Raw genomic sequence first — 25011 nt, 5'->3', positions numbered from 1 at the left:
ACTAAGACCTAATAAAATGCTCTTGCCCAACATAGATGAGGTTCTTTTCTAACCAATTAGCGTTTTGCATTTCTCTCCAGCTTCTCACCCGTTCCTCTCCCGCTTCCCGCACCCTCCCCGCCCCCTCCCCGCCCCCTCCCCGCCCCTCCCCGCCCCCTCCCCGCCCCCTCCCCGCCCCCTCCCCGCCCCCTATTTTCATGGAACTCCTCCTCCCCCACTACTCACCAGCATGTAATAAGAAAAACTTATTACATTTGTTTCTCAAAAGAAGTCCAGAATGCTGACCTATCTTAATTGTCCAGGTGTGCACCCTTTAGTTTCATATAAAATAAGAACCTGTTTCAAATGTTAGGCTATCGAGGTTCTTGTGCAGAGGGGTTCTAAACATTTTATTTTTTGTGCTTCTTGGTATAGTTACCACCACATAACAAATTGCTCAATTTTTAAAGCGAAAAAGTTAGAGTTTGTATTACCCTTCATTTTTTTAAACTTTTCTTTTGTTGTCGACCAGTCAATTGCTTTCCGCGTGTTGCGTGTGTACCCCAGTGCGTGGATCGACGAAGTGTAGGGAATGATTGACCGTTCTGTGATTCAAACCCAGTTGTCTCTGTATCTGGCGAAATGCTGCCTACTGGTCAGTGTGCAAAGTTGAACCTGCTTGTACTTGCCGTTGTATTATGCCCAAAAGAGTGGCCGCGTCACGTCGCCGTACGAGCTGTAGGTATGGGCGGGCTGGCACGTACTGTGTATCAAACAAGCCATTTCTCTCTTTTAGGGCGGCGTCCTCTATGAAACTGCGAATGAAAATTCAGGCCGATATTTGATCAACAACACTTTTGGTAATGTACCACTTGACGATACCAGACACGTGAAAAGTGCTTTTTTGAGGGAGCTATTAAATAATAGTGAACCTTTTTATATTACAGATAAACAAAAACACATGCAGTTTCCCCTAACAGTCAATAACCGTTGCATTTAGTGGCTAAGAGGCTGTCTACCTGGCTGCCGGCTCTTTTTGTAAGACAATTTATTTTGGTCCTCAACAACAGTTTGGGATATATTGATGTGCGTTCAACCTATCCAATGCGCTCTCTACAATGGCAAATTATTCAAAGCTTTTATACTCACCTTTGACTTGTGGTTAAAGTTTGACTCATCAATTTGAATAATGAGCCCCGGTCCACCAAGTCTTGGGACTGGGTGTAAGATTAGGGCCTGCCAGGCCACCTCTCTACATTTTCCAGCCATTTTGATGAGAACTGTGTGCGAAGCAATTCCCTCGAAGTGCATGGCTCTCAAGGAATCTCGTTGCGACCATTTCCAGTGAAACTAAACATGCCGCTGTAACCGGAGAGTCTGCTGCCTTCAAAAAAACGATCCGCTCCGGAGCGATTTCAGTTGTCTACATTGGTTGCATTTCCTATCAATCCAAGCATACTCGCTGTCACAAAAAACCCTTTCCATTATTTCTTATGGCTATGAATAAATACCTCGCGAATTATCTGCCATTTACTGGCTTTTTACCTAGCACTGATATCCGTCGGGTTTCCTTCGGCAAACAATAATATTCATCCGGTGTGCACATCGAGGGCAATTAACATTTCCTTTTTTAGGAGCCTTTCTCTCCGTAACCATTGTATGAGAACCAATTTCGTCCCTAAATCATTTGAATAGATAAGAGGAGCAATTCTTTCGCGGAAAAAGTTTGGCATATCCAGTCGTGTGGCGCGTGAACTGCGCAGAACAGCAAGAACACCGTGTGTTGTAAAGGGAAATACCTTAACATTGGGCGTTTTTGACAGCCTTGTTTTCGGAAGAAACTTAATCGAGGGGGGGCAAGGAGGGGGGGGCGGAAATATGCTATTAACGAATGCCTCTTTGCATGATAATATCTTTCAATAATAAGTCGCCCATAACATTATTCAGAAAGGGGCGAGTTGTAAACAAACATGGACGCCACGAGCGTTTGAAAATTACCGGGTGTCTCTACTTAACGATTAGATCATGAGCTCGAGATTTCTATATATTATTAGTATAAATCTACTAGCGTTCTATCACGAATGCTGTCCTCTGATTGGCTACGTTACTCAATATCTATTCTGCGATAGATAGTGAGTAGCGTAATGGCGGCCGCCGCTTCTCCGCGATTCCAAAGTGTCCGTAAGGAAGATTTAACCGCGGAAAATACCCGGATTGATAGTGCCCGTTCGCAAAAAATCCCGGGATCGATAGTGCCCGTCCGCGAAGTTAAGCAGAAAAACAGTGATTAATTCAATTCTGACAGGTTATGTACGGTTGCGAATTATTGACATTTGTGACAGGCTGTACGCATGAATAAATATCTGATATGCATTTAGTGGGTTTTGAATGGTTTTCCACTGGCGCGCGGAAGAAAATTTAGGGCCTGATTACATGAGCCGGGCTGGCCCTGTTAGCCGGGCTGATTTCTTTTGTTTTGGTGTTCGCCAAAGCGTGAAAACAAAAGAAATCAGCCCGGCTAACCAGGCCAGCTCGGCTCATGTAATCAGGCCCTTAGTGGTGAAAAATAAAGACAATAGAGTGTTTATGTCTTGGAAATTTGATGTTCTTAAAACCAGCATATTTTCCCTTGAAGCTTCGCCAGTACAGACCGAACGCAGTGAGGTCTGTACCAGCGACCGAGGTCAAGATTCTCCCATACAGACCAACCTAGATGGGAAAATCTAGACCGCTTTCAATATTGATTTCAGCCAATCAAATTCGTGAATTCGGTAGTTCCAGTCCTTGTGAGACACAGCCATATAATAAAGTCAGGTAAAGAATAGTTTATGAGTCGATTTTCTTAAAAATGTTTCAAAACCTTGAAACGGTTCATGCAAATTTTGACTGGCGAACCACTCAACCTTTTCTTTAACTTCTGGTTACTTCTGCACGGGGTAACGTCGAAACGGTCTGTCACGTTCACAAACAACTGTCTTTTATGGTCTACCCTTACTCGGACGATTATACAAATCATAAAACAGAATCGATTCACAACAAGACAGCAGATCTGTCCTTTGCGGCTGCATTGTCCTTGTTAGTGGTAAAATTTCCATTGGTGTCCTGTTTGTCAATTTTGCCAGAAAAGGTTTATTTAACGAAATTGTCGCGCTTTGTAGCTCTTTAAATTATGAAGAATGCTGCTCTCCCTCTCCCCCTTCTTTTTCTCAACGGTTTTCTGTTTTCTGTCAAATTCAATCTTTGTAATTGTTCAACGCTCGTGACGAACTAATTTTACACGTTTTAAGCATTCTATGTACAAGCAACGCAACTTTGAAACAAATCAGAAACTAATCAGAAACAAATCTCAGTGAGTGCCAGAGCGGATGGAAAGGAATTGGCAACTCTAGATCTCAATTCCATTGCCTTCACCCCTGAACTCCAAGAGGTGATTAACATATCAATTCTCCTTTCGATTCTAATATGTTATCTTGAAAATAGGTCATGAAAACAGACAGCTGATGGGTCTTTCTTGGATAAAACACCAAATTCTTTTGTTTCATTTACAAAGAAATGTATGGCAGTCGGTTGGGAGAATTACTAATTGGTTCATGGGAGTTAAAGGGGAAGCTACTTAGGCACGTCTTCTCTACGACTTCCAATCAAGTAATATTTCCATCTACTTGTACTGTGAAGCAAATTCCCCTTTAATTTAGTTTGTAGATGATCTGTGAAAAAACAGGTGACAGGTATGAGACATATCACTGACTTAAAAAATTTGTGACTTATACATATAAGATGCATACATACATACATACATACAAACTTTATTGGAACTCCCTTCAACAGGCCTTTTCAGTCACAATAAACTAACTAAACCTATTTAAAACAACAATTTAAACTAAAATTATTTCTTATGAAACATATTTTTAAAAAGAGTCTTCTTAAAACGATCAATTTCTTTCACATTCTTAATATTCTCAGCTAGACCATTCCATTCCCTTGGACCCCGGTAGAAAAACCCCCTTTGTCCCGTTGACAGTCGACATCGGGGAACCCCAAAACTATTACATCCCCTTCTATTCCTATTGTGGAATGCTGAACGTTTAACAAAATATTTAACTAAATAATGCATTTTCAAAGGGAGCGTTTTTGCCACTTGTGACGATGTTTTTAATTAAAAAAAAATTGAATTTAGTTTCCCAATTGAATGATTCGTTGAATAACAACACATTTACCTCAGTATGTATATTTTCTTAGGTGTCATGGTAGAGACTAGTATACGCCCATCTGACGCTGTAACGATTTGAATTGAATCTTGTAGAGGAACGATAGTTTTGCCTGTAAAGCGACCGTCCAAAGAAAACTGCTGAACTCTGTTATTGTCACGCTCACAAACAAGAAGATTATCGGAGCCGCCCAGACACATGCCAAAGGGTCTTTTGAACTGTCCGTCTTCATTCCCTTTTTCTCCAAACTTGTACAAGAACGTTCCTGCCGAGTCAAATGCCTTTATGCAGTGGTTGTCTGTTTCAGTTACCAGGAAAATATTTTTGTAAGGAATGCAACTGAATGGTTTGCTGAGTCTCTCTGGACCACTGTCTCCTATTGTGAAAATAGTTTCGCCCTCTTTTGACATGACTTGAACTCTATTGTTAGCGGATTCAGTGACAACAATACGTTCTGAATCATCAAGGCAAACACTAACTGGATTCCTAAAGGATCCTCTTCCCTGACCTTTTTGTCCAAAGGTTTTCAAAACAGAACCTGTCTGGATATTTAGATGTTGTATTCTATTATTTATTTGATCTGCAATAAAAATTTCGTTGTTGTTTAAAAACAACACGTCAGTGGGATATTTGAATTGTCCAGGATCTGTTCCTTCTTTTCCAATTTGTCTTAAACAGTGTCCTTCTTTATTGAACACATAAACACAGTGTCCGTGAGTGTCTACGACAACAATGTCATCTTGCTTGTTGACAGCTATTCCACATGGTCCCTTGAACTCCTGGCTTTCGTTGAACTTCAAGTCCAACTCGCCAAGTATGACAAGTTCACGTTCTTTCACTGGTAAAGTGAATGTGCAGGTTGGAAGCTTTTCGCCATTAATCTTTACCTCAACAATGTAGGCACCGGGCACTTTAGGTGTAAACTTCAAGCTAAGATTGCCGTCTTCTTTTTCTTGAACGGTTACGTTCGTTACATCGTTGGCGGGTTCTACCAGCAACTCAACTTGATCTTTAAGATCAGCCAGGTTAATCGTCACTCCGTCTGCTGCTTTTGGGCATAACGTGAACTCTACTTCTACGCCAGCCTGAAATGTTTGATCCAGTCCTTCAATTTGTGATTGATTCACGACTATCGGAATATCCACGATAACACCCAGTTTCAGGTCCTTTGGAGAAGTAGGGAAAAATTTAACGAATGCAGTCTGGTTATGTGTTGGGGCTTCAACTCTACGAAGCTCTTCAAATTTGTGCTTTAAAGTTTCCTTATTCTGCATGATATCCGAGCTTGAGCTTCTCTGAACCAGGTTCGCCGCAAACACAGCTGCTTGGTTTATTTGTTTTAGCAGGGATTCCACTTCCTGTTTAGCCGCATTTATCCTCTCAAGTCTCGACACGCGTGTTGTTTCCAGGGATTCAATCGCTTCTCGCTCGCGCTGTCGAATATTTGCGATCATTTGTTCGGCTGTTCGCGAGACTTCTCGCTTGGCTGTTGCGAAATTTCTTTCAAGCTCAGAAATCGTTTCTTCGAACTCCTTGATGACTTCACAAAGTTCGGCTTCTTTTTCCTTGACCATCTCAGCGCCAGACGTGATGTTTTCTTTTTCTTCGTGTGCTGCTTTGTCGAGCAAAATGGCGTTGTGGTTTTGATGATCCGTGACTATGCAGATCGGACAAATGGACAGTTGACACTGTGAGCAAAAGAATCTGGCTTTTTCTCTTTCGTGGAACTGTTGTGTGCAGAATGGCTGTCGCTTCAGCAGTGCTTCGTAATCTTCGGCTTTGAAGTCCTTGACTGACGTGACTTTGTGTCCTTGAAAAGACTTCTTAAGCAGTTCGTGTGCTTTGAAACAATCAGGGCACATGAATCGTCCACAATCGAAGCAATAGTACATCTGAGGGTTGGTTACGCTGCATTGATAACAAGTAATATTATCTCCCTCACCACTCTGTCGAACGGCAAGAAGACTCAGCAAACTTTTGTGGTAAAAGCTGTTGGGCAAATGGTCGAAGCGATTGTCGTTTGGTAAATTGATCACAGCCTGACACTCGGGGCATCGATATTTTCCTTGTCTCTGGCTCACTCTTGCATGTCTCGCTAGGCACTCACAACAAAACGTGTGAAGACATGATATAGTTTTAAGTTCGGTGTAAGTGTCGAGACAGATCGAGCAAGTAACTTGCTTCTTGAGATCTATCAAAAGGGACTCCATATTCAAAGCGAAACAAACTAGACTCTTGGGAGACACCCAAGGCAATAGATTGAATGCGGATATTATTTCAGGTTTCCGAGAAACAGAGCAAAGTCCATGTCAACTGATTGGCACTGGCCAATCAAATTGTTGGCTCTGCTGATTTTTTTTATTCTCTAAAAATAACTTTGAATTATTTTTCAGTGTCACGGTTCGCCAATTTAACAAATTTCCCCTCAACCTTTTTGGATCCTCGTTCAGTTTGCACCCTACTTTAATCTTCTTCATCAGTAGCTATCCTTGTTCATTCATTGCTTTTACCACTTCATTGTTTTCCTATCTTCTCGAATCTTTTTCCCTTAGAATCCTTTAAGGTGAAGGTAATATGTCACGTCATAGGTATGACTCCCAATCTGGTGACTGAGAAGCTCCTTTACGACAATCGTCCTCAGAGAAACTCTTACCTTCCTTCCGTACCTGTTTTTGTAGTAAAATGAAAATCGCAACATTTTCTAAAAATAGTTCATTGTTTCTATATTATTTTGGGGGCTGATTGGAAAAGACAAAAAGAAAAGCAGAAGCAGTGCCGGTAATGTTTGTTGCAAATTCCATGCGTGAAGAAACAAAGTCACGGTTTGTTCATCTTCAGGAACTCAGCCTAAATTATTCAAGTTCCTTTCCGGTAATCTGTTTTGATTTTGTCCTTTTAAAGTTTCTATTTGGCAAGTCACCTCGTCAAGGTATTATTCAAGTAGGAAGTTAGTCTCTTCTTAGCTGTCTTGCCATTTTTTATGTCATAATTAGGCTAGGGAACGCGAGGGGAGCGCGCATGAGCGACCGCGTGCGGGAGAAAAAGAAAACAAATTACCTCTCAAACTCCCTTGCGTACGCGATCGTCAAATTATATTGCAAGGCTCCCATTCCCCTCACGCTCTGGGGGGAGATTTAATGTAAAGTGGAAAAATTGTGAAGGGTCTAGGAAAGAAAAGTTCGTCTTGATCTCATTTTCGTTAATAAATCTCGTTTTTCAAAAACTGATATTTCAGTTCTTTGAGCCAGGCGATATGTTATGGAAAAATGTGTAAAAAGTTTTCCTTCACACCACCAAAGAAAACTTTTGAAGGGAAAATCTGTCGAGGAAAACGTGATAGTGAAACTGCTGCTTCAGTTTACGTTTTGTCCAAGCGAGCATATTCAACTTTTATTTAACCTTTTTTTTCGTTTTATTTACCAGGAAGTGAAAACAAATCCTAGTAATTACGAAGCGTGATTTGATTATCTTCGTCTGATGGAAAGCGAGACAGATCTTTATTCAAGCTTATGCAGGGAGAGAAGTTTACGAAAGAGCAATCGCCAATATTTCGCCCACTGAGCAGAAACGTTCATGGAGACGATGCATTTACCTGTGGATCAATTCTGCGCTGTATGAAGAACTTCCGGCGAAGGTAAGTTATATTTTTGCAGCTGTCGGCCTGCGCAGATGTAAGTTAAGCCTGCAAAAGAGACTGACTCGCATAAATTGTTAAGCTTAACCCCGGTTCTGCTACAGACGTAGGTAAAGTTTTCATAAAGAGACTGGCTTGCATAACTTGTTAAGCTTAAACCGGACTTTGCTACGTCTAGCGAGTAGTGAGTTAATTCTTTTTCCGGGGTTTACCTTGAGCCTGTTCGATTTTGCAAATTTACATCCCAATATATTTTGTGGCTGATGATATATGGGTTGCAGAGGGCAAACTCACTGCCTCAATTGTAAACAAGGGAAGGATATTTTACATTCTTTTCAATGATAGCGAGAGTGAGAAACTCAATACGAATATTGTTCAGTAATTCCCTTTGTCTGTATTCGGCAAAGCCTCGTTGTGAAGTTGACTTTTTACAGGTCGTATTAGGGCCAACTCAAGAGAAACATCCGATTATACAATTATTGTACAAACCACATTATTTTGACTTTTTCGAAAGTGGTTTTCCGGTTTCAGTTGTTCTTGTTTCACTTTCGGTTTGTGGACGAGAAGTTTGTGTAGGGGTGAAATTTCGGCAAATAAAAATTAGGCGAAACTTTAAGCAAATCATTCAAGTTTGGGACTTAACTATGAAGTTTAGTGTTATAGTATGTAGTTTGAATTTTAAATATCTTAGCGTACGTGATATGTATTTTTATGGGCTGATGAATTAATCGTGTTTAAATAAAGATTACAAATAAAGATTACATTAAGTCTTTAAGGCGAGGAAAATCTAATGGATCATTTTAATCCTTAAAATGCAAAGTTTAAAGTGCAAGTTTATTTTTTAACGGCTACTTACGTTTTCAGTGTTGCTACCGGTTCTAGATAAATATTGATTCACTGATTGATTTTTTTTTCATAGATTTCCTGTTATCTCTTTTGGATTTGAATTTACCGATGGAAAGGAGATGGGATGGGGAGCATTTCTATCGTCCTTAGGTTTCACTGGTGGATTTCAACAACAAAACCACAATGACAGAAAGAGAGACGTTGTCGCCAAAGACGCAACGCCGTGACGGTATTTACGAGGGAAGATCTTTTAAAATCCAACAACTTTAAGTCGCTTAAACATGCACTCGGCGAGAAGAGGGTCGAGGGCATCCGAAGAGTGGCTTCTGCGGAAAAAAAATTTTCGTGCAATTGTTCAAAGTTATCAATAAAGGCTGATAGTTTCTAAAGAAACTGTTTGGCGCAGCGTCGGTGGGGGTAACGAAATAATTTGAATATATCAACAAAGTTGAAATGGTAAATTGGCCACCGTTACGTTATAAAAGCTGACGTTTCGAGCGTTAGCCCTTCGTCGGAGCGAATAGAGAAATTGTTGGTTGTGTGTGCTTTTAAAGGCAGAAAATGGAGCTACGTGATTGGTGGGAACATAGCAACGAGAAAAACAGGAATAAATTAGTGGAATGAAAAGTGTTCGTTGATACCTGTGAGATTTAGACTGCCGGTTTGAAAGATGAGCTTTTGTTCAAGGGTTTTGCGGCTTTCCGTGCTACCTTTCCGTGCTTTTGAAGTTTTGCAAATGTTTCATGCCTTTCAGTGACTACACGTCAAATTATGTCAACACTCTCACCACTTGACTGTGTTCAAGTTGAGTCAGCCAAGTCATTTAAGAATCAGTTCATGCTTTCAGCTGTGTATGGTTGGGTTTCAGGTGACGTCACAAGCTTTGCTGAAGTTAGTGTCCGCCATGTTGGTGTCCCTCGGGTGTCAAAGTTATGAATAATTAGTCGATTTCTATTGTGAAGCCCTCTCTCTTATCGCCGTATTATTTCGCCAACTACATGAATATCCATGAAGAAAAAAGCGATAAAAGTATCTGGCATTCATCTTAAGGTATCCCAGTGCTCTCTGAGTATGCCGAAAGCTTAGAGAGTTGGAAGGAAAGATGTTTGCAAAAGATCTCGGTCATTGGGGTTGACCCTGGAAGCATACCAGCCGAGAAGTTCAGTCCAAAATGCTTGCCTCCTGTGGAAGCATCGGACTTGCTGAGTTACCTCGTTCTTGAGACCAGCTTCTACACCAAGAAGCAGTTCAAGGCGTTCAAGAGTCTAGAGGCGTTTAATCAAATGGTGTCGGGATTTGTAACCTCAGCCGGTTGTAGGCAAAGTAATCGCCGGCAAGTATGCCGTGAGAGCACGAGTTTGGCGTTCACAGCATATGAATGATCCTTTAGTGAACATTTGGGTAATTTCCGAAAACGATGGGACTATTTTGTCAGCCCATTGCTTGGGATGCAAAGCTGGACTGGCTGAGTCATGCTCACATATCGCGAGTGTTTTATTTATGTTAGAGGCAACTACTAGAATTCATGGCAAGGTCGCTGGGTGTCACGAAAACTCAGACACCGAAAACTCAGGTCCCTCGAAGTGTTCTCCAAGCTTCCGAAGTGCTCCATAATTCGCTAGTGCATAGCATAAAGCATGAACCAATTTTTTATAATATAACCGGTGGAATAATGCAACAAATCCAACGCGAAAGACGAACAACAATATCAAGAGTGATTCTTCAGTGAGGCGAATCGTGACGGCGCTGATGCCGAGTCTTCTTTCGCGTTGTTTTTTTCTTTCTGCCTCATTTAGGAACTCTAGCCCAAGGGTCGTAAAATTGTCTTCGTTTTGGGACTGGTGGGCCGAGTCTCTGTTTGTATCCATTATTATCGCGAAATATTTAAGAATTTTAACAGAGCGACAACAAGGATCTGTGCGACGAAGTACAAAAAGGTAAACAAACGTCCCTTTCGGCTCGTCAAAATCACGCCACATTTTAATACTTTGGTGTTGGAGCGAGCGCATTTGATCCCGTTAACTGTGAATGAAAAGTTCAAAATTAACGGGAAAAATGGAGGAATTCTAAGCTAAATGAAGTCTTGTGTCACTCTAAAATGTTTTAATACTCAACCATCGGACGATTTTGCGAAACGTGTAACTTGCGGCCTTGCTTTTGCTGCTTCAGTTGGATGAAGACCCAAAAGGTCAAAATACACGAGGGATTACCAGGAGTGATCATGAGTCGAGTTTATCTCTTGAATTTTCGAGGAGTCTGAGTTTTCGGGGTGTGAGTTTTCGTGACACCCCAAGCTTACTTGCACTCAGGTAAAATGCTCATGGATTTTGCCGACATAGGTCAATGAAGTGCCGTATGCGAGGGCTAACGACATCGATTTCTCATCGGCTAAGAAGCTCAAAGAAAAGCTCGACCAAAAAATCGAGGATCTACAACAGCCGCAAGCCTCGAAAAATACAACAACTTCTAGTTCCTCCTGTTCTTCCCCTTGATTTGTGATGATCTTAGGTATAGCGCATTAGATCATATATATAATGAATTTTGCGCTATAGAAATAATAAAATTATTAAATTATTATACGAAAAAATCCTTAGTCTTTATGCTTTCCACTTTTGCTCGAACAGCCAACAATAATGCATAAAACCATCCCTACTTTCTCACATGAACTCTTCGTTAGATACGGTTTGTTTACGCTCGAGGGATACCAAGATGGCGGATAGTAACCGATGCTAAGGTATTGGTCACGTGGGTGAAACCCAAGGATATACCACATTTCTTCGCTCCATGATGTTACAGTAATACATGAAATTTAACCAGATTTATGATCGAATATGAGTTTTCTGTGGGTTCTTAATTTAATTCTTTGAAAAGTAATCAGGTTTTTGGAAACGAACTGGCCACATGCTATTCACTGTCACACCCCTTCTCCACTTGCTACTTTTTGGAGTGATTTCAACCTATAAAAAGAGCTAATTTAGTTATTTATTTTATTTATTACAATTTAATGGCATAAATACTCAAATGCTGGTATGATAGTTAACCCAAAAAAAATTTAAAAAAGCCATAGGAGAATCTGCAAAAGAGTCCCAGACCCCATGCAACAGCAGATCACCCAATACATACAGTACGAATGAGATACTGTTATAATAAAGACAAATAAAATCATGATTTACCCACAAGAAATTTCTTCACATTAAATTTAAAATTCCCAGTACAATTTGCAGTGCGAATGTCAACAGGCAACATATTCCAAGAAACTACTATGCGATGGAAATAGGAATATTTAAGGAAATTAGCCCTTGCATATTTTTTTTTAATGTCAGATGATCATAATGTTTCAAGGAACAATAATCTAAACTAGAGTAATAATCCACAAAAGGTGAAACATCAATGTCAACAAACCCTTCCAGTGCCTTAAAAGGAGAAAGTTATGTCAATGAAAACTCTTCTCTGTCTTCCAAAGATAATAGATTTAACTTCTCAAGACGAGCTGCATAGCTATCCTTAGTTTTCAGAATAAATTTAGTGGCGCGTCTCTGCACTCCTTCAAGCTTATCAGTGTTCTTACGCAAATATAGACCGCTTTCATAAAATGGCTGCCGTATAAATATTCTTTTGTTTAAATTTAAATTAGCCCTACTGGCCTCGCTTGAGATAATGTATTTTTTTGAATTTTGTACTGGAGAACGAGGCCAGTAGGGCTAATTTAAATTTAAACAAAAGAATATTAAACCAGCAGCCATTTATGAAAGTGGTCTATGGGGACCATATCTCAGAGCAGTATTCATGGTTAGACCTTACTAAGGAACAGAAAAGGGTTCCTTTGCACTCTGGGGTAAAAGTAAATGGGTCCAACTTGTACTCTGTATCTTTAAAATTTTTTTTTCTACAATTATTTTCAATTATCTTAGTCAAATTCGGTTTAATTTTTTCTAATTAATTTTAAAAAAGGGGAAAAAAGTTACCCTCGACCCTCAACAAGAAACCCTTGACCCTCCTACCCTCCACAAACAGATAGACTCCCGCGATAATTACTCCAGGGTGCTCGCGCAAGTGATTCATTCACTTTTAGCTGAAAATACGTTTTTCTAAATAACTCGGACGCTTCTGCAGATTAAGTAGCTATTCTAAAGATCTATTTCCTTCGGCAGAGGGCAAATTATAGATACCACATTAATGATTCATGTAAGAGTGTATGAAATAAAGTAACTCTTCATGTAATTTAAGTTGAATTATAGCTCCTGTTGAGTGGACAAGTCGAAACGACGAAACGACATAACGAAACGACGAAACGACCTAACGAAACGACATAACGAAACGACACAACGAAACGCCATGACGAAATGACAAAACGACGAACCGATGTGGTCGATGACGAGTCGGACTCGTAAAACGACGAGTCGAAGAGGCCAGCCGACGAATCGAACTGACAATACAACGAAACGAACTGAAAGTTCGACGAGTCGAACTCGGAAAACAACGACCCGACATAACGAAACGACGAAACGCCATAACGAAACGACGAATCGAACATTTTGTCTAGGATCTACCTTCATACGAAGGTAGATCGAAACGTCAGCTTTTATAACCGTAACGGTGGCCAATTTACCTTTTCAACTTTGTTGATATATTCAAATTATTAAGTTATCGATAACCGTTAATCAAGAGAGGCGGTTGGTACATCAGAGCGTGTACATTTGTAATGTCCTGGACTGTTTTAGTCTGAGATTGAAGACCTATAGTACTATGTTTCACGGAATCAATCTTGAGTTAACATCGTTACACTACTGTAAGCACGATGTCCTGGCCTACAGAGCCGTTTAATAAGTCCCTCTTGATTATAAGTCCCTCTTTCCCTACCCCCCCTACAAAATAACTTTAACCTAATACTCAATTCGGCTAGGGTAACGTTTCATTTAATAAAAATCATGCATTAAAAGCCTCTGTTAATTTCTATTTTAGATAGAGCGTGATAGAATAAACTTGCCTTACACGCTAGATAGTCTCTTGCCTAACATAGCCAAAGGAATTTGCCACATAACCACAAAATATCTCGACTTGTTGTCGCCGATCAGTTCTTGATTGTAGTAAACGGTACTTCCTGCACTTCCTGTTTACAATCGTTCTTTTCTAGAGATCAATGAGCCAGATAAACCCTCACAGGTTCCTATTTCTTAAGATGAGCAATATTTCCGCAATGAAGTGATTAATGCAGCGCGAGTCACCGAGTAGCTCAAAAGTGAATTACCTTATACTACTTTCCAATCCGTACCGACCATTGTGAAATTTATCTATCAGCCGCAAATTTTAATCATTTAGGCGGCGATATTCCAAACCCAATGTGAATGGTATTAAACAACTCTTCTCCCTTCGGTGATCGTTCCCTCTTCGCGACTGCATGCCACTTGACAATATTCCTTGTTGAAAATAAAGCCTTAAGGAAATGATTTGTGATTACTTTCATTTTCACACGGAAGAAATTTGTTTAAATAAAATAACTGCGAAGAATGAAATGATCTGTCTAAGGGTGTGCAGATCTAATAGATAATAATACGTCCTATGCAGATCTGTTAGTTTAGTTCCTTTTTATTACTATTATTATCATCATTGTCTAGCTTGTTATATATATTATTTTAACCTGGCACGTTCACGTTAAAACGAGTTATACTCAATTGTGAAATGTGGATAAATAAATAAATTACTACTACTACTGTTTCCGAACCGCGTAAAACAATTAATCGATGAGCTGAACATACATTCTGAACATTGTCATCTTTCATGGGTTTTGTATACTGTTGTCTAAAGAAGAAACTTGCACTTCTATAGAATTTTACCCTTGAGTTGCCGGCACTGGGAGGGCAAAAACATCGTATGGAACACCAGATCACATTTGCACCCACCATCTTGTAAATCCTCCAAGCCTTTTTGGCCTGGAGAGGACTGGGTACTAAAACATTTTCAGTATGTCAGACGAGTTGTAGTTTGAAATGCGTCTGAAGTAAAACGCATATATTTTGTGGATTTCTGAGCTCGACTTCAAGTATAATAAGGATAGTGGCATCATCAGAGCCGATTGTAACCAATACCAGGGTTCCAAAAGTTGCGAAGGTTTGTATATCTTACGATTTTAACGAGGAATTGAAAAGGGTAGTTTGAATAGTGACAGGTAAACATGCACACGAGGATTATGGGTTCGATAAGCTACTTCAGCGTAATCTTTCCATATACGAGCCATTTATTTTTTAGTTTTAATCGTACACTGAGAGGATTTTATCTTTCCTACTCAGTCAACAAAGCTTGGATATTTGACTTTGAGAGTAGTTTAACTTCTTAATTCACGACTTCACTTCAAAAATCTCTATCAATTCGTTCTAGTGACCGGTAGGTTTTGTAATGTTAATGATGATGAAATTAAGGTTGTGGGAACAAGGAAAAATCACGAGTGAAGTCAAGTTTTCAAGTGTTTTTCGCTTTCAACAGACTCTTTATTTGCAAGATCTGGTTTGTAATCTAACTCTCCTTAAGTTGCCATACATTTCATGGTAGATTTGTTGGGAGAATTTGCACACTTGTCATATCAAGGAAGCAAATTTTTAGTAACAAGATCATTACAGTATTGAAGTAGATTGAGTTCTTGGTATATGTATCAGTCAGGCATGCTGGGTTCACATTCACTGAATTCATAAGTTCTATTGGAATGTGATTGAAGCATGTCACTTATGAGGAAATTTTAGTTAACACCAGTCACTGCAGCAATGAGCTTATCAGCTATTAAAAATTTCCAGAAGTTGCTGAGTGTGTCTGCTTCAGGGAATTTCGGTGGATATTTTAGCAAACATTTATCCCAAGCTCAAACAGTCAAATCTGGCTTGCTTTTGCCTGATATGATTACGGAGATGCCAACCTCTGGGGATCTCAAATCTCGAGGTTTTTTTTTTAGGAACAGCACCCCCTGTCCCAACTGAATTTGTTAATGCATTTCCCCCTGGAAAATTTCATTTTTGATTTGGACCACCTACTCTCCCATGATTGAGATTCAGACTGTGGGCCTTTGAGTAACAGTGAGCACGCTGAGCAATTTCACAGGAAAAATGTGGATCTATCTGCCAGGGACTTCATTGGTTGAACACTCCTCCTATCAGACTCTTGCTTATATAGGAGTAACAAAGAAGAAACTCCTTTTTGTTTGAAACAAACAATATACATCATACAAGAAAATGAAGCCAGAAACCGTAATACAAGGATAAGAAGGCAGATGATTTTGGAATTTGGAACATATGGATCTAAATCTTAGTTTTTTGTGGGCAACTGATCCAAACTTCCTTTTATTGAGGAGTTTTGGTCACCCATATGGGAGAGCAGGAGATTGGCTCTGTATCTGGGAGACTCCTGGATAATCCGGGAGATTTGGCATGTATGGATTGTGAAATTGCTTCCTATCATGCAAAACATTACCAAGTTTGCCTGCTTCAGTCATTGCTGGCTTTCAAATTTTCTACCATTGGTGTATAAAGCTTTCTTTTGTGTCCCCAGTTTTTAAGGTGCTGTAATTTGGTGTTATTCATTGAAGACACTTGTTGATATTTTCAGGTGAGGAATATGGCCCCAACTCCAGTTCAGATCACAGCTGAACAACTCTTGATGGAAACCAAGGAGAGGCAGTTAGAATTGGTTCCACCAGTAAGTTAAACGGTACATACTGCAGCTGTCTTTATAATTCCATTCAAATTACTTTCAAAATTTTTGGATAAATTGTGGTATTCCAAACAGAGAGATATTTTAGATTTTCAAAGCAGGGAGAGGAAATATTCCAGAACATTATTTTCATAGCATTTTTCCTTGCAAACTGCTTAATATGATACTATGCTTCATTTTCAACCAAAACTAATTGTTAAGAGAATTGATTTAACTCTTGACTCCCACTGTGGAATTTCAGATACTTGTTCCCAAGTCAGCGGGGAATTTGTATTGGTTTGCTCTAACTTGCTGGTGCAGCTTCCACTTTTGAAAGATATATTCCACCTTTTAAAGAGGAGTACACTTAATTTACAGCTAAGGATTTTAGTTCAATGTTGTCAATTTTTCTTCCTTTCTGCAAGGTTCCCTCTTCTGTAATGAAAAATCAATGTGCCTGCCAACGAAGTTCAGGTTTCACCTTGCAAATGCCTTGAAATTTATTAACATTGTGGTTGATCATGGTGGCTATAAAGAACAAAATAATTACAAGTCATTACAAAATACAAGTAGAAGGAATACGAAAATGCAAAGCAACAGAGGAAATGCAATTGGACAAGGAAAGACACTTATAAACGTTGTTTGACTCGTAAATGCAAAAAATGTAATTAACCAAAAAAAAAAGAGAAATTGCTGAGTGGGAATGCTGCAGTTTACAATTGCAGTACTCTAAAAAAAATAGTGTAGTCCGATACAAAACTTGAAATCAGTTCATTTTCACCCCACTACACTGTAGCAAAGTTTTTGAGGTTTTACATAATAAAAACAAGATATTTATCTATTATTATATCTACACACCAATTTGTTTACTGATTTAGGATGATTGTTAGCCTTTTATCTCCCAGAAGGGATTAACATGAAACTTTTTCCTTTAATATCCATACATTATCTGGCAAACAGATAATGAGAATGTTCAAACTTATCAGGTAGAAGTCGTCATTGCAATCTAACACCAAATTCTTGTAACTGATTTACAAGCCAGTGTGTTGCAGTTAGAGGGGAGAATTATCGATATTAAGATATTGGGAGTTAAATAGTAATTAATATTTCTTTTGCAGCCTCCCAAACAAAAGATTGGTGATCCTGATGAATTATAAGAATTTAAGCTTCGAAAAAGAAAGGTTTGATTTATTTGATTTTATCAGGAGTTGGATAAATATTGATCTTAAATCAAACTGTTGTTAGTAATAATTGTAAATTTAATGAATTTATGATGTTTTAAATTCCCCTATTTTATTTTGCCAGGTATCTGAGGACAACCTTCATAGAAACAGATCAGTAATAAGTCACTGGTTAAAGTATACTCAGTGGGAAGAAAGTCAGAGAGAAATTCAAAGGTAGATATTGAATCTGTCATTTATTTAATAATTAATAAAAATTTGACAAATTGACAATAGTTCAGGGAGGGGAGGGGAGGGGTAACTTGTAATGGATTATACCTTTGCTGCTCTTCCAGAATGGTTGATAGGTTACTTTGAGTGACAAAAACCACACAGATATGCTCCAGAAACTCTGTAAGTTAGCCTTCTATGCAGAGTTAACTCGTCTCATCTTTGATATTGAGATTAGAGTTTTACTTCTACAGACATCACCAGATTAACCATGCACGGAATATTTGGGACAGAGCAGTCACCATCTTGCCGAGAGTGAATCAGTTTTGGTTAGTACATAATGCTTCTTTGTGATGTAGTTATAGTTTAGGGTATTCTGGTTAAGTTTAAGTTGGTTTACATTTCGTGAAAACAATGGTATATTCATTTATAAGTGTTAGTAGTAAAGGGAAACTTCAGAAAAGTTGATCTGAGAGTCAAGAGCTGTGTCATTTTACTTAAGTTAGGTATAAGTACACCTACATGGAAGAGATGCTCACTAATATTGCTGGTGCATGACAGATATTAGAATGATTGATGGAATGGAAGCCAGATGAACAAGCTTGGCATTCTTACATTAACATGGAGCTCAGATGTAAGGAAGTGGATCATGTGCTGAGTATTTATGAAAGATTTGTTATGGTGCATCCAGGGGTGAAAAATTGAGTGAAGTTTGCTAAATTTGAGGAGAGACAGTCCAATTCAGGTGAATGAATTCATATGCTAGTGACATGGTTTATAATTTATGTTTTTTGGTATCAAGTTTTTCTAATGACATTTAAATGATTTTTAGTCCTTTACTGTTATTTTGGAACAAGTGGTTGACAATTACTAGTGTTAAGTGTTTCATCCACCAACTGAAATTTACTTTGTGGTGATAAAAGATATCTTTTTTCAGTTGGTGCAAGAGATTTTTATGAAAGAGCATTAGAGTTCTTTGCTGAGGAAAATGCAGATGAGAAACTTTTTCTTGCATTTGCAAAATTTGAAGAAAACTGCAAAGAGGTATGGATGGAGACTTTCTGTTTTACATGTAGCCAAAATTAGAAACAAGAGGATAAGTTAACAATTGTAATCACCAGTTCTTTTTATGTTTCGAGTGAACAAAATAGTAGTTGTAAATAACAGTGACACTTTTGGGATCAATTAATTTGAAATGCACAGTGGTAGAAACCTTAGTGACAAAACCTGAATATCTCTAATTGTTCTTTTTTCCTATTCCATAGCATGATCAAGTGAGGTGATTTTCCAGTATGCTCTGAACGTCTTACCAAAAGGGGAGTGTAAAGTAAGTGTGGATTACGTACAGGCTTTGTTCTAATGGGAGTTGATTCATTTTCTACATGTTTGGAAGACCTGAGCTTAGAAAACATTTCCATGTTACTGACTTTTAAAATCATTTTTGATTTTCTCCTTCAAAAACTCATTTCTGTTCCTTCCTCTTTGTCCCTAAAGCCTCATCGATATCTGTTAGATTGTGTTTTTCCATTAAAATTTACTAATACCTTTTTTTTTTTTTTCAGGAGTTGTACAAAGCTTACACTCAACATGAGAAGAAAATAATATGGAGACAAAGGAGGGATAGAAGATGTGATTGTTAGCAAGAGAATAAATTCTAGTATGGGGGTTAGTTAATTGAGAAATCATAACAACAGTATTTTTTTAAAATCACAGCTTAACAAAGTAGATGTTTTGATATACGGTTGTATTATATAGCTGGCAGTCCCCTTGGGCAAATGAAAACAAATCCTGCATTTTGACTGGCTACTTGAGTGAGCAAGATGGGCCTATTTTGCCCATTGTGAATTGCCAGCTTTGATACTGCACAAGTTAAAATATTGCGTGGAGAGGACTTACAAAATGTTTAAAGTTCACAGCTTCCTGATATGTTATTTCACTGAGAGTTTTGAAATTTATTCATCATTGTAAACCTCCCAGACATTATTTTTTAATTTGCAAGTGAAAAAATAGGCATGCAAATAGGCACAGCTTCTCTCTTGAAAATAAACAAGTCCTGCTTGATGCCAATCAAAGTTGAATTTTATTACCATATGATAAATCTGTTGTTAAACAAAGCTTGTTCAGTCAAGATAGCTGGAAATTAGCCTTTTTCTTTTTTGTAAGACACGATAAAAGGAACCTGGAGAGTAATGCATATAAAACTGTTGGCGACTCAATATAGTGTCACTAAAAGTAATTCTCAACCTGAAGATATGATATTCTATCATTTGATAATACTTGTCTCTTAGCTGATAAAATCTTACAATTCAGTCCATGTGCACTCAAGACATGCTTCTTTAACTCCTTAACTCTTCAACTCCCAAAATCTGCTTGTTAATTCTCCCCTCTAGCTGATACACATTTCCTTGTAAATTGATTATGAGAATTTGGTGTTTGATCAGGATGACAACTTCTACCTGATAAGTTTGATATTGATATTGATGTATAAGGTTAAAAAACTTCCTGGCACCCGAATATATTTGTGACATATTTTACAAGCAATCCAAGAATTACAATTTGGGCAATAATGATTTCCCAATACCTAGATTTAGCAATGTTAACTATGGTAAACATAGTATTAGATATTTTGGTCCCTATCTCTGGAGCAAAATGGACAAAGACCTGCAAGATAAGACAAGCCTCCATGATTTTAACAGAGCAGTTCGGGGCATTAAAGTTTTAGATGTGCTGGATGGAACCTGCAGCTGTCACGCTTGTATAACATAGCAATATTATTACTGCTACGTTTTTAATTTAGTTTAATTTCTTAACTTAATTAGTCATATATACATAACATACTTGATTCTTGATTTAATTAATTCTTAATTAAATTTTAATTCTTACTACCTATTCATATTAGCATATATTTTTGTACATGATTAATATTTTATATGTTATATATAGAAGTGTCCCCAATTAGCTTCTCTGGCTAAATACCTTGACACTTTAATAAGGTGTATGTTATGTTATGTTTGAGTATTCTCATTACCTGTTTGCTGGATAATGTATGAATATTATAAGGAGAAGTTACATGTTAATCACTTCTGGGAGGTGGGGAGTTAAAGGGTTAAAGTCCAGGGGCTGAGGTTTACGGTACATTAAGGTGCATATATCTGGTGGGCATAACTTCCTTCTCTTCACAACTGCTAACAGTAGTTTTGCCCATTGTGGTCATTATAACAAGAAAGGTGAAAAGAGATGATCAGAAATGAACTGAACTAGGAAATGCAAGAATTGAAATTTTGCCTATTTCCAAGAAAATATGCATTTACATGTAGAAGGTAATTTTTTTTTTTTGATTAGTTAATTTCTTGTCAGGTTGAGGGATTTTGAATTAATAATATGAATTGAGAAATCTCATAGGCTGAAAATTAATTATGATTACCCTTGGCTGGCTTTTGTTTGGAGTGAGAGTCAAACTTGAAATTTCTAAAAAAAAAGATTCAATTTGTTTTCTGAATTGAATGGTTTGTAGAATGACAACACATTTACTTCAGTATGTATATTTTCTTAGTTGCAATGGAAACGACTAGTATGCACCCATCTGGTGCTGTTGCAATTTTAATCGGACCCTGTAAAGGAACCATAGTTTTGCCTGTAAAGCGACCGTCCAAAGAAAATTGCTGAACTCTGTTATTGTCACGGTCACAGACAAGAAGATTACTGGAGCTGTCTAAACACATGCCACGAGGTGCTTTGAACTGTCCGTCTTTTTTCCCTTTTTCTCCAAACTTGTGCAAGAACGTTCCTGACGAATCGAATGCTTTTATGCTGTGATTGTCTTTTTCGGATACCAGGAAAATGTTTTTGTAAGGAATACAGCTGTGTGGTTTACTGAGTCTCTCTGGACCACTGTCTCCTATTGTGAATATAGTTTCGCCCTCTTTTGACATAACTTGAACTCTCTGATTTTCGAATTCAGTGACAACAATACGTTCTGTCTCGTCAAAGCAAAGACTAACTGGAATCTTTAAGTGTCCTTTTCCCTCACCTACTTGTCCAAAGACGTTTACAACAGTACCAGTCTGTATATTGATGAGTTGAATTCTGTGATTTAGTGTATCTGCGACAAGAATTTCGTTGTCGTTAAAAAACGACACCGCAGTTGGATATTTAAATTGTCCAGGACCTGTTCCTTCTTTTCCAATTTGTCTCAAACAGTTCCCTTCTTTATTGAATACAAAAACACAGTGTCCAAGATTATCTACAACAGCTATGTCTCCTTGCCTGTTTACTGCAATTCCAGTTGGTTCCTGCAACGCCTGCCCTTGGTTAAACTTCAAATCCAACTCACCGACTACTACAAGTTCACGTTCTTTCACTGGGAAAGTGAACGGACTGGGTACAAGCTTTTCGCCATTGATCTTCATTTCAGCACTGTAGACGCCAGGCACTTTGGGTGTGAAATTCAGCCTAATGTTACCATCTTCTTTTTCTTGGACAATTACGTTTGTTACGTCATTGGCGGGTTCTATCAGCAATTCAACGTGATCTTTGAGATCAGCCTGGTAACTAATCTCTCCACCAGAAGTTTTTGGACATAACGTAAACTCGGCTTGTACACCGGCCTGAAATGATTGATCCAGTCCTTCCAGAGTTGATTTAGCTGCGTTTGCCGGTACCTCAGTGAATTGAATAAATCCCAGTTTTAAGTCTTGTTGCGATGCTACGGTAAATTTGACAAATGTATTCTGGTCATGTTTTGGAACTTCAACTCCACGAAACTCTTCAAATTTGTGTGTCAAAGTTGTCTTTGTCTGTATAATATCGAAGCCCGAGCTTCTCTGTACCAGATTCTCTGCAAATTCAGCTGCTTGGTTCATTTGTTTTACCAGAGATTCGAGTTCTTTTTTAGCCGAGTTGATTCGCTCTATTCTCTTTCTACGCGTCATTTCTAGGGACTCTAATAGTTGTTTTTGTTGTTGTCGCGTCTTTGTGATCACGTGTTCAGCTGCCTCTGACACTTCTTGTTTAGCGACTGCAATAATCATTTCCACATCTTCAGATGTTTTGTCCAGGTTTCTAATCTCTGCTCGAAACAAGTTTGCCTTTTCCTTGATGGTGTCGACGTTCGACATGATGTGTTTCCTATCCTCTTCCACTGCATTTTCAATAACGTCGAACTCATGTCGTTGGTGTTGTTGAGCGAGGCAAACAGGACAAACACATGCTTCACAGGAAGAGCAGAAATATCGAAGTCTTTCGTTCTTGTGTTGCGGGCAAAATGGCGGCTTCAGTAAGGCCTCGCGATCTTCCGTTTGAAGGAGACCTAGCAAACTGTTATGGTAAAAGTTGGTAGGCAAACGGTCGAAGCGATTGTCTTCTGGTAAATCGATTTGTGCCTGACACTCGGGGCATCGGAATTTCCCTTGTCGGTGGCTTTTTCTTGCATGTTCCTCCAAACACTGGCAGCAAAAAGTGTGGAAGCACGATATCACTTTCGGATCTGTGTAGGTATCGAGACAAATTGAGCACGTTACTTGTTTCTTGAGGTTTTCCGTGAGGGGCTCCATCACGTTCGCCTTGAAGTACATCCGATTATTCAAGAGGCGATATACGAACGGAGTATTATGAAATCTAAGTTGTAACTTTTTGATTCTTAGAAAACAGAACAAAGTCCATGACAGCTGAGCTCTTGTGGCCAACCAAATTCAAGCAGTTAGTTGACCTTTTGTTGTGACGTTATGTCAATATGAAAGTTATTTTCTGATTTGTGATAAGTAGACTTAGTCGGTTGCACTGAAGCCTTTCTGTCACGCTCCTTTTAAATGAAAGCCATTCACTAACGGCATAGATGAAAACATATGCAATGGAAAACAAAATAAAGAGAATGAGTTGTTTATCACAAATTGAAGCGTTTACGTACTTCGTTTGACCTCATCTTGTATGCAGTGGTGTTTTTTTTTTTTTTCTGTTGTTGTTGCAAGGTGAAGTAGAACGCCGTGCATGACGAGACAGCAGGTCAGGGGGTTATACTCTGGAATATTTGAATTTCGCAGTGCGGTTGAACCCGGGAGTAAGAGTTGTTTTAGTTTTTTGATCTTCCCGATGAAGGGGATCCTTGAAAAGAACTGTCTCAGAAACATAAGCGGAATTAATGTAACTATTAGAGTCAGGTAAAGAATAGCTTATGAGTCGATTATCTTAAAAATGTTTCAAAACCTTCAAACGGTTCATGCGAATTTAGACTGGCGAACCACTCAACCTTTTCCTTAACTTCTGGTTACTTCTGAACGGGGTAACGTCGAAATGGTCTGTCACGTTCAGAAACAGCAGTCTTTTATGGTCTACCCTTACTCGGACGATTATACAAATCATAAAACAGAATCGATTCACAACAAGACAGCAGATCCGTCCTTTGCGATGAGATTGACCTTCTTAGTCGTAAAAATTTCCATCGGTGTCCAATAACAATACTTTATTTCAGAACAACATGCAAATACATAATTATTTAGAAAAAGGAAACCCTGAGGTTGGCCCTATATCAAGGGTCTCCTATCTATGTAAAAAATCTTACAGAGCTAGTTAATAAAAATATAAAAAAGTCAAATAAGAAACGGCTAAATATCAATTATAAAATGACGATTCAATAAATATTCATATGTTTCTTCAATTTTGATTTAAACCCACGAACGTTAGGGCTGTCAAAAAAATTAAATAAATTAATAGGAAGATTATTCCAGGGTTTGATAATTCTGACAAAGAAAGAATTTTTGTAACAGTTCAGTTTTGCGAGTTTGAGTTGTAGTTTATATAGGTGGTTAGATCTCGATTTAGTGTTTTTACAAAGTTCAAAATAGTCGCTGAAATTCAATCCATATAGATTAGTCCCGATTGTGGTAAACATTTTTGCCCGTGGTTTTGCACGAGGACAGACGTTACTCAAAAAAAATTTCAAAGAAACAGCCTTTGTTTCAGATTCGAAGAAAACAAAACAGAATAAATGTGTACTCATCTACTTTTGTATTGTCATTGTCCTTGGCTCAGTTGACCTGGTTGTAACGTGAACTGTTTATCTATTGCGCCATTGAAGTGAGTGTATATTTGCCTACAAACTTTATATTTACAAAATCCGTTATAGAAGTCGTATTGTTAATGAAAGAGGAGAGAATTAATCGCCTGTAATTAAAGGAAAAACTTCGGGGCCCTATGACTTGTGCAAACCACGATTAAAAGGTTCATTTAACGAATTTGTTGCCCTTCATAGTTCTTTAAAATGTAACCAATGCGTGCACTCCCT

At 38.5% G+C, this 25011-nt stretch overlaps 3 protein-coding genes, 1 long non-coding RNA gene and 1 pseudogene across 5 annotated transcripts; 2 read left to right on the top strand and 3 right to left on the bottom strand.

Moving 5' to 3' along the window:
• Window positions 1–414: 414 nt before the first annotated feature.
• Window positions 415–1712, bottom strand: LOC148716254 (uncharacterized; annotated as a pseudogene).
• Window positions 1713–3286: 1574 nt separating this feature from the next.
• LOC148716253 (E3 ubiquitin-protein ligase TRIM45-like) lies at window positions 3287–6496 on the bottom strand. 2 transcript variants are annotated; one of them, XM_088745585.1, is made up of 2 exons: window positions 4197–6496; window positions 3287–3686 (listed from the first exon to the last, which is right to left on the bottom strand). In XM_088745585.1, the coding sequence occupies exons 1-2, from the start codon at window positions 6395–6397 to the stop codon at window positions 3671–3673; spliced, it is 2217 nt and encodes a 738-aa protein (XP_088601711.1). In that variant the 5' UTR covers window positions 6398–6496; the 3' UTR covers window positions 3287–3670. The 2 variants fall into 2 exon arrangements, with proteins under 2 accessions (XP_088601711.1, XP_088601712.1); XM_088745586.1 differs by lacking the exon at window positions 3287–3686 and having other exon boundaries at window positions 3770–6496.
• Window positions 6497–6680: 184 nt separating this feature from the next.
• Window positions 6681–9088, top strand: LOC148716252 (uncharacterized). Its single transcript, XR_015995523.1, has 2 exons — window positions 6681–7821; window positions 8741–9088. It is a non-coding gene; the product is annotated as an uncharacterized LOC148716252 (long non-coding RNA).
• Window positions 9089–14633: 5545 nt separating this feature from the next.
• Window positions 14634–19720, top strand: LOC148716251 (crooked neck-like protein 1). Its single transcript, XM_088745320.1, has 8 exons — window positions 14634–14775; window positions 16258–16347; window positions 17647–17738; window positions 17987–18061; window positions 18294–18477; window positions 18670–18776; window positions 18998–19059; window positions 19295–19720. Coding segments are annotated over exons 2-5 (249 nt in total). The 5' UTR covers window positions 14634–14775; window positions 16258–16266; the 3' UTR covers window positions 18295–18477; window positions 18670–18776; window positions 18998–19059; window positions 19295–19720.
• A 73-nt stretch (window positions 19721–19793) lies between these two features.
• Window positions 19794–23404, bottom strand: LOC111332689 (E3 ubiquitin-protein ligase TRIM45-like). The gene has a single exon (XM_022938102.2). It carries the CDS (start codon window positions 23303–23305, stop codon window positions 21260–21262), a length of 2046 nt encoding a protein of 681 aa, XP_022793837.2. The 5' UTR covers window positions 23306–23404; the 3' UTR covers window positions 19794–21259.
• Window positions 23405–25011: the final 1607 nt, after the last annotated feature.

This window comes from Stylophora pistillata, chromosome 14 (assembly GCF_964205215.1).
Source record: "Stylophora pistillata chromosome 14, jaStyPist1.2, whole genome shotgun sequence".
Classification (NCBI taxonomy): domain Eukaryota; kingdom Metazoa; phylum Cnidaria; class Anthozoa; order Scleractinia; family Pocilloporidae; genus Stylophora; species Stylophora pistillata.
This window is presented reverse-complemented; position numbering and strand designations above follow the sequence as displayed.

Excerpts from the sequence above, each read along its gene's own strand:
- LOC148716251 (XM_088745320.1), top strand. The coding sequence starts at position 16,267 with ATGGCCCCAACTCCAGTTCAGATCACAGCTGAACAACTCTTGATGGAA. Across the intron at positions 16,348-17,646 it reads AGTTAGAATTGGTTCCACCA|GTATCTGAGGACAACCTTCA; the intron begins GTAAGTTAAACG and ends TTATTTTGCCAG. Across the intron at positions 17,739-17,986 it reads AGTCAGAGAGAAATTCAAAG|ACATCACCAGATTAACCATG; the intron begins GTAGATATTGAA and ends TTACTTCTACAG.
- LOC111332689 (XM_022938102.2), bottom strand. The coding sequence starts at position 23,305 with ATGTACTTCAAGGCGAACGTGATGGAGCCCCTCACGGAAAACCTCAAG.
- LOC148716253 (XM_088745585.1), bottom strand. The coding sequence starts at position 6,397 with ATGGAGTCCCTTTTGATAGATCTCAAGAAGCAAGTTACTTGCTCGATC.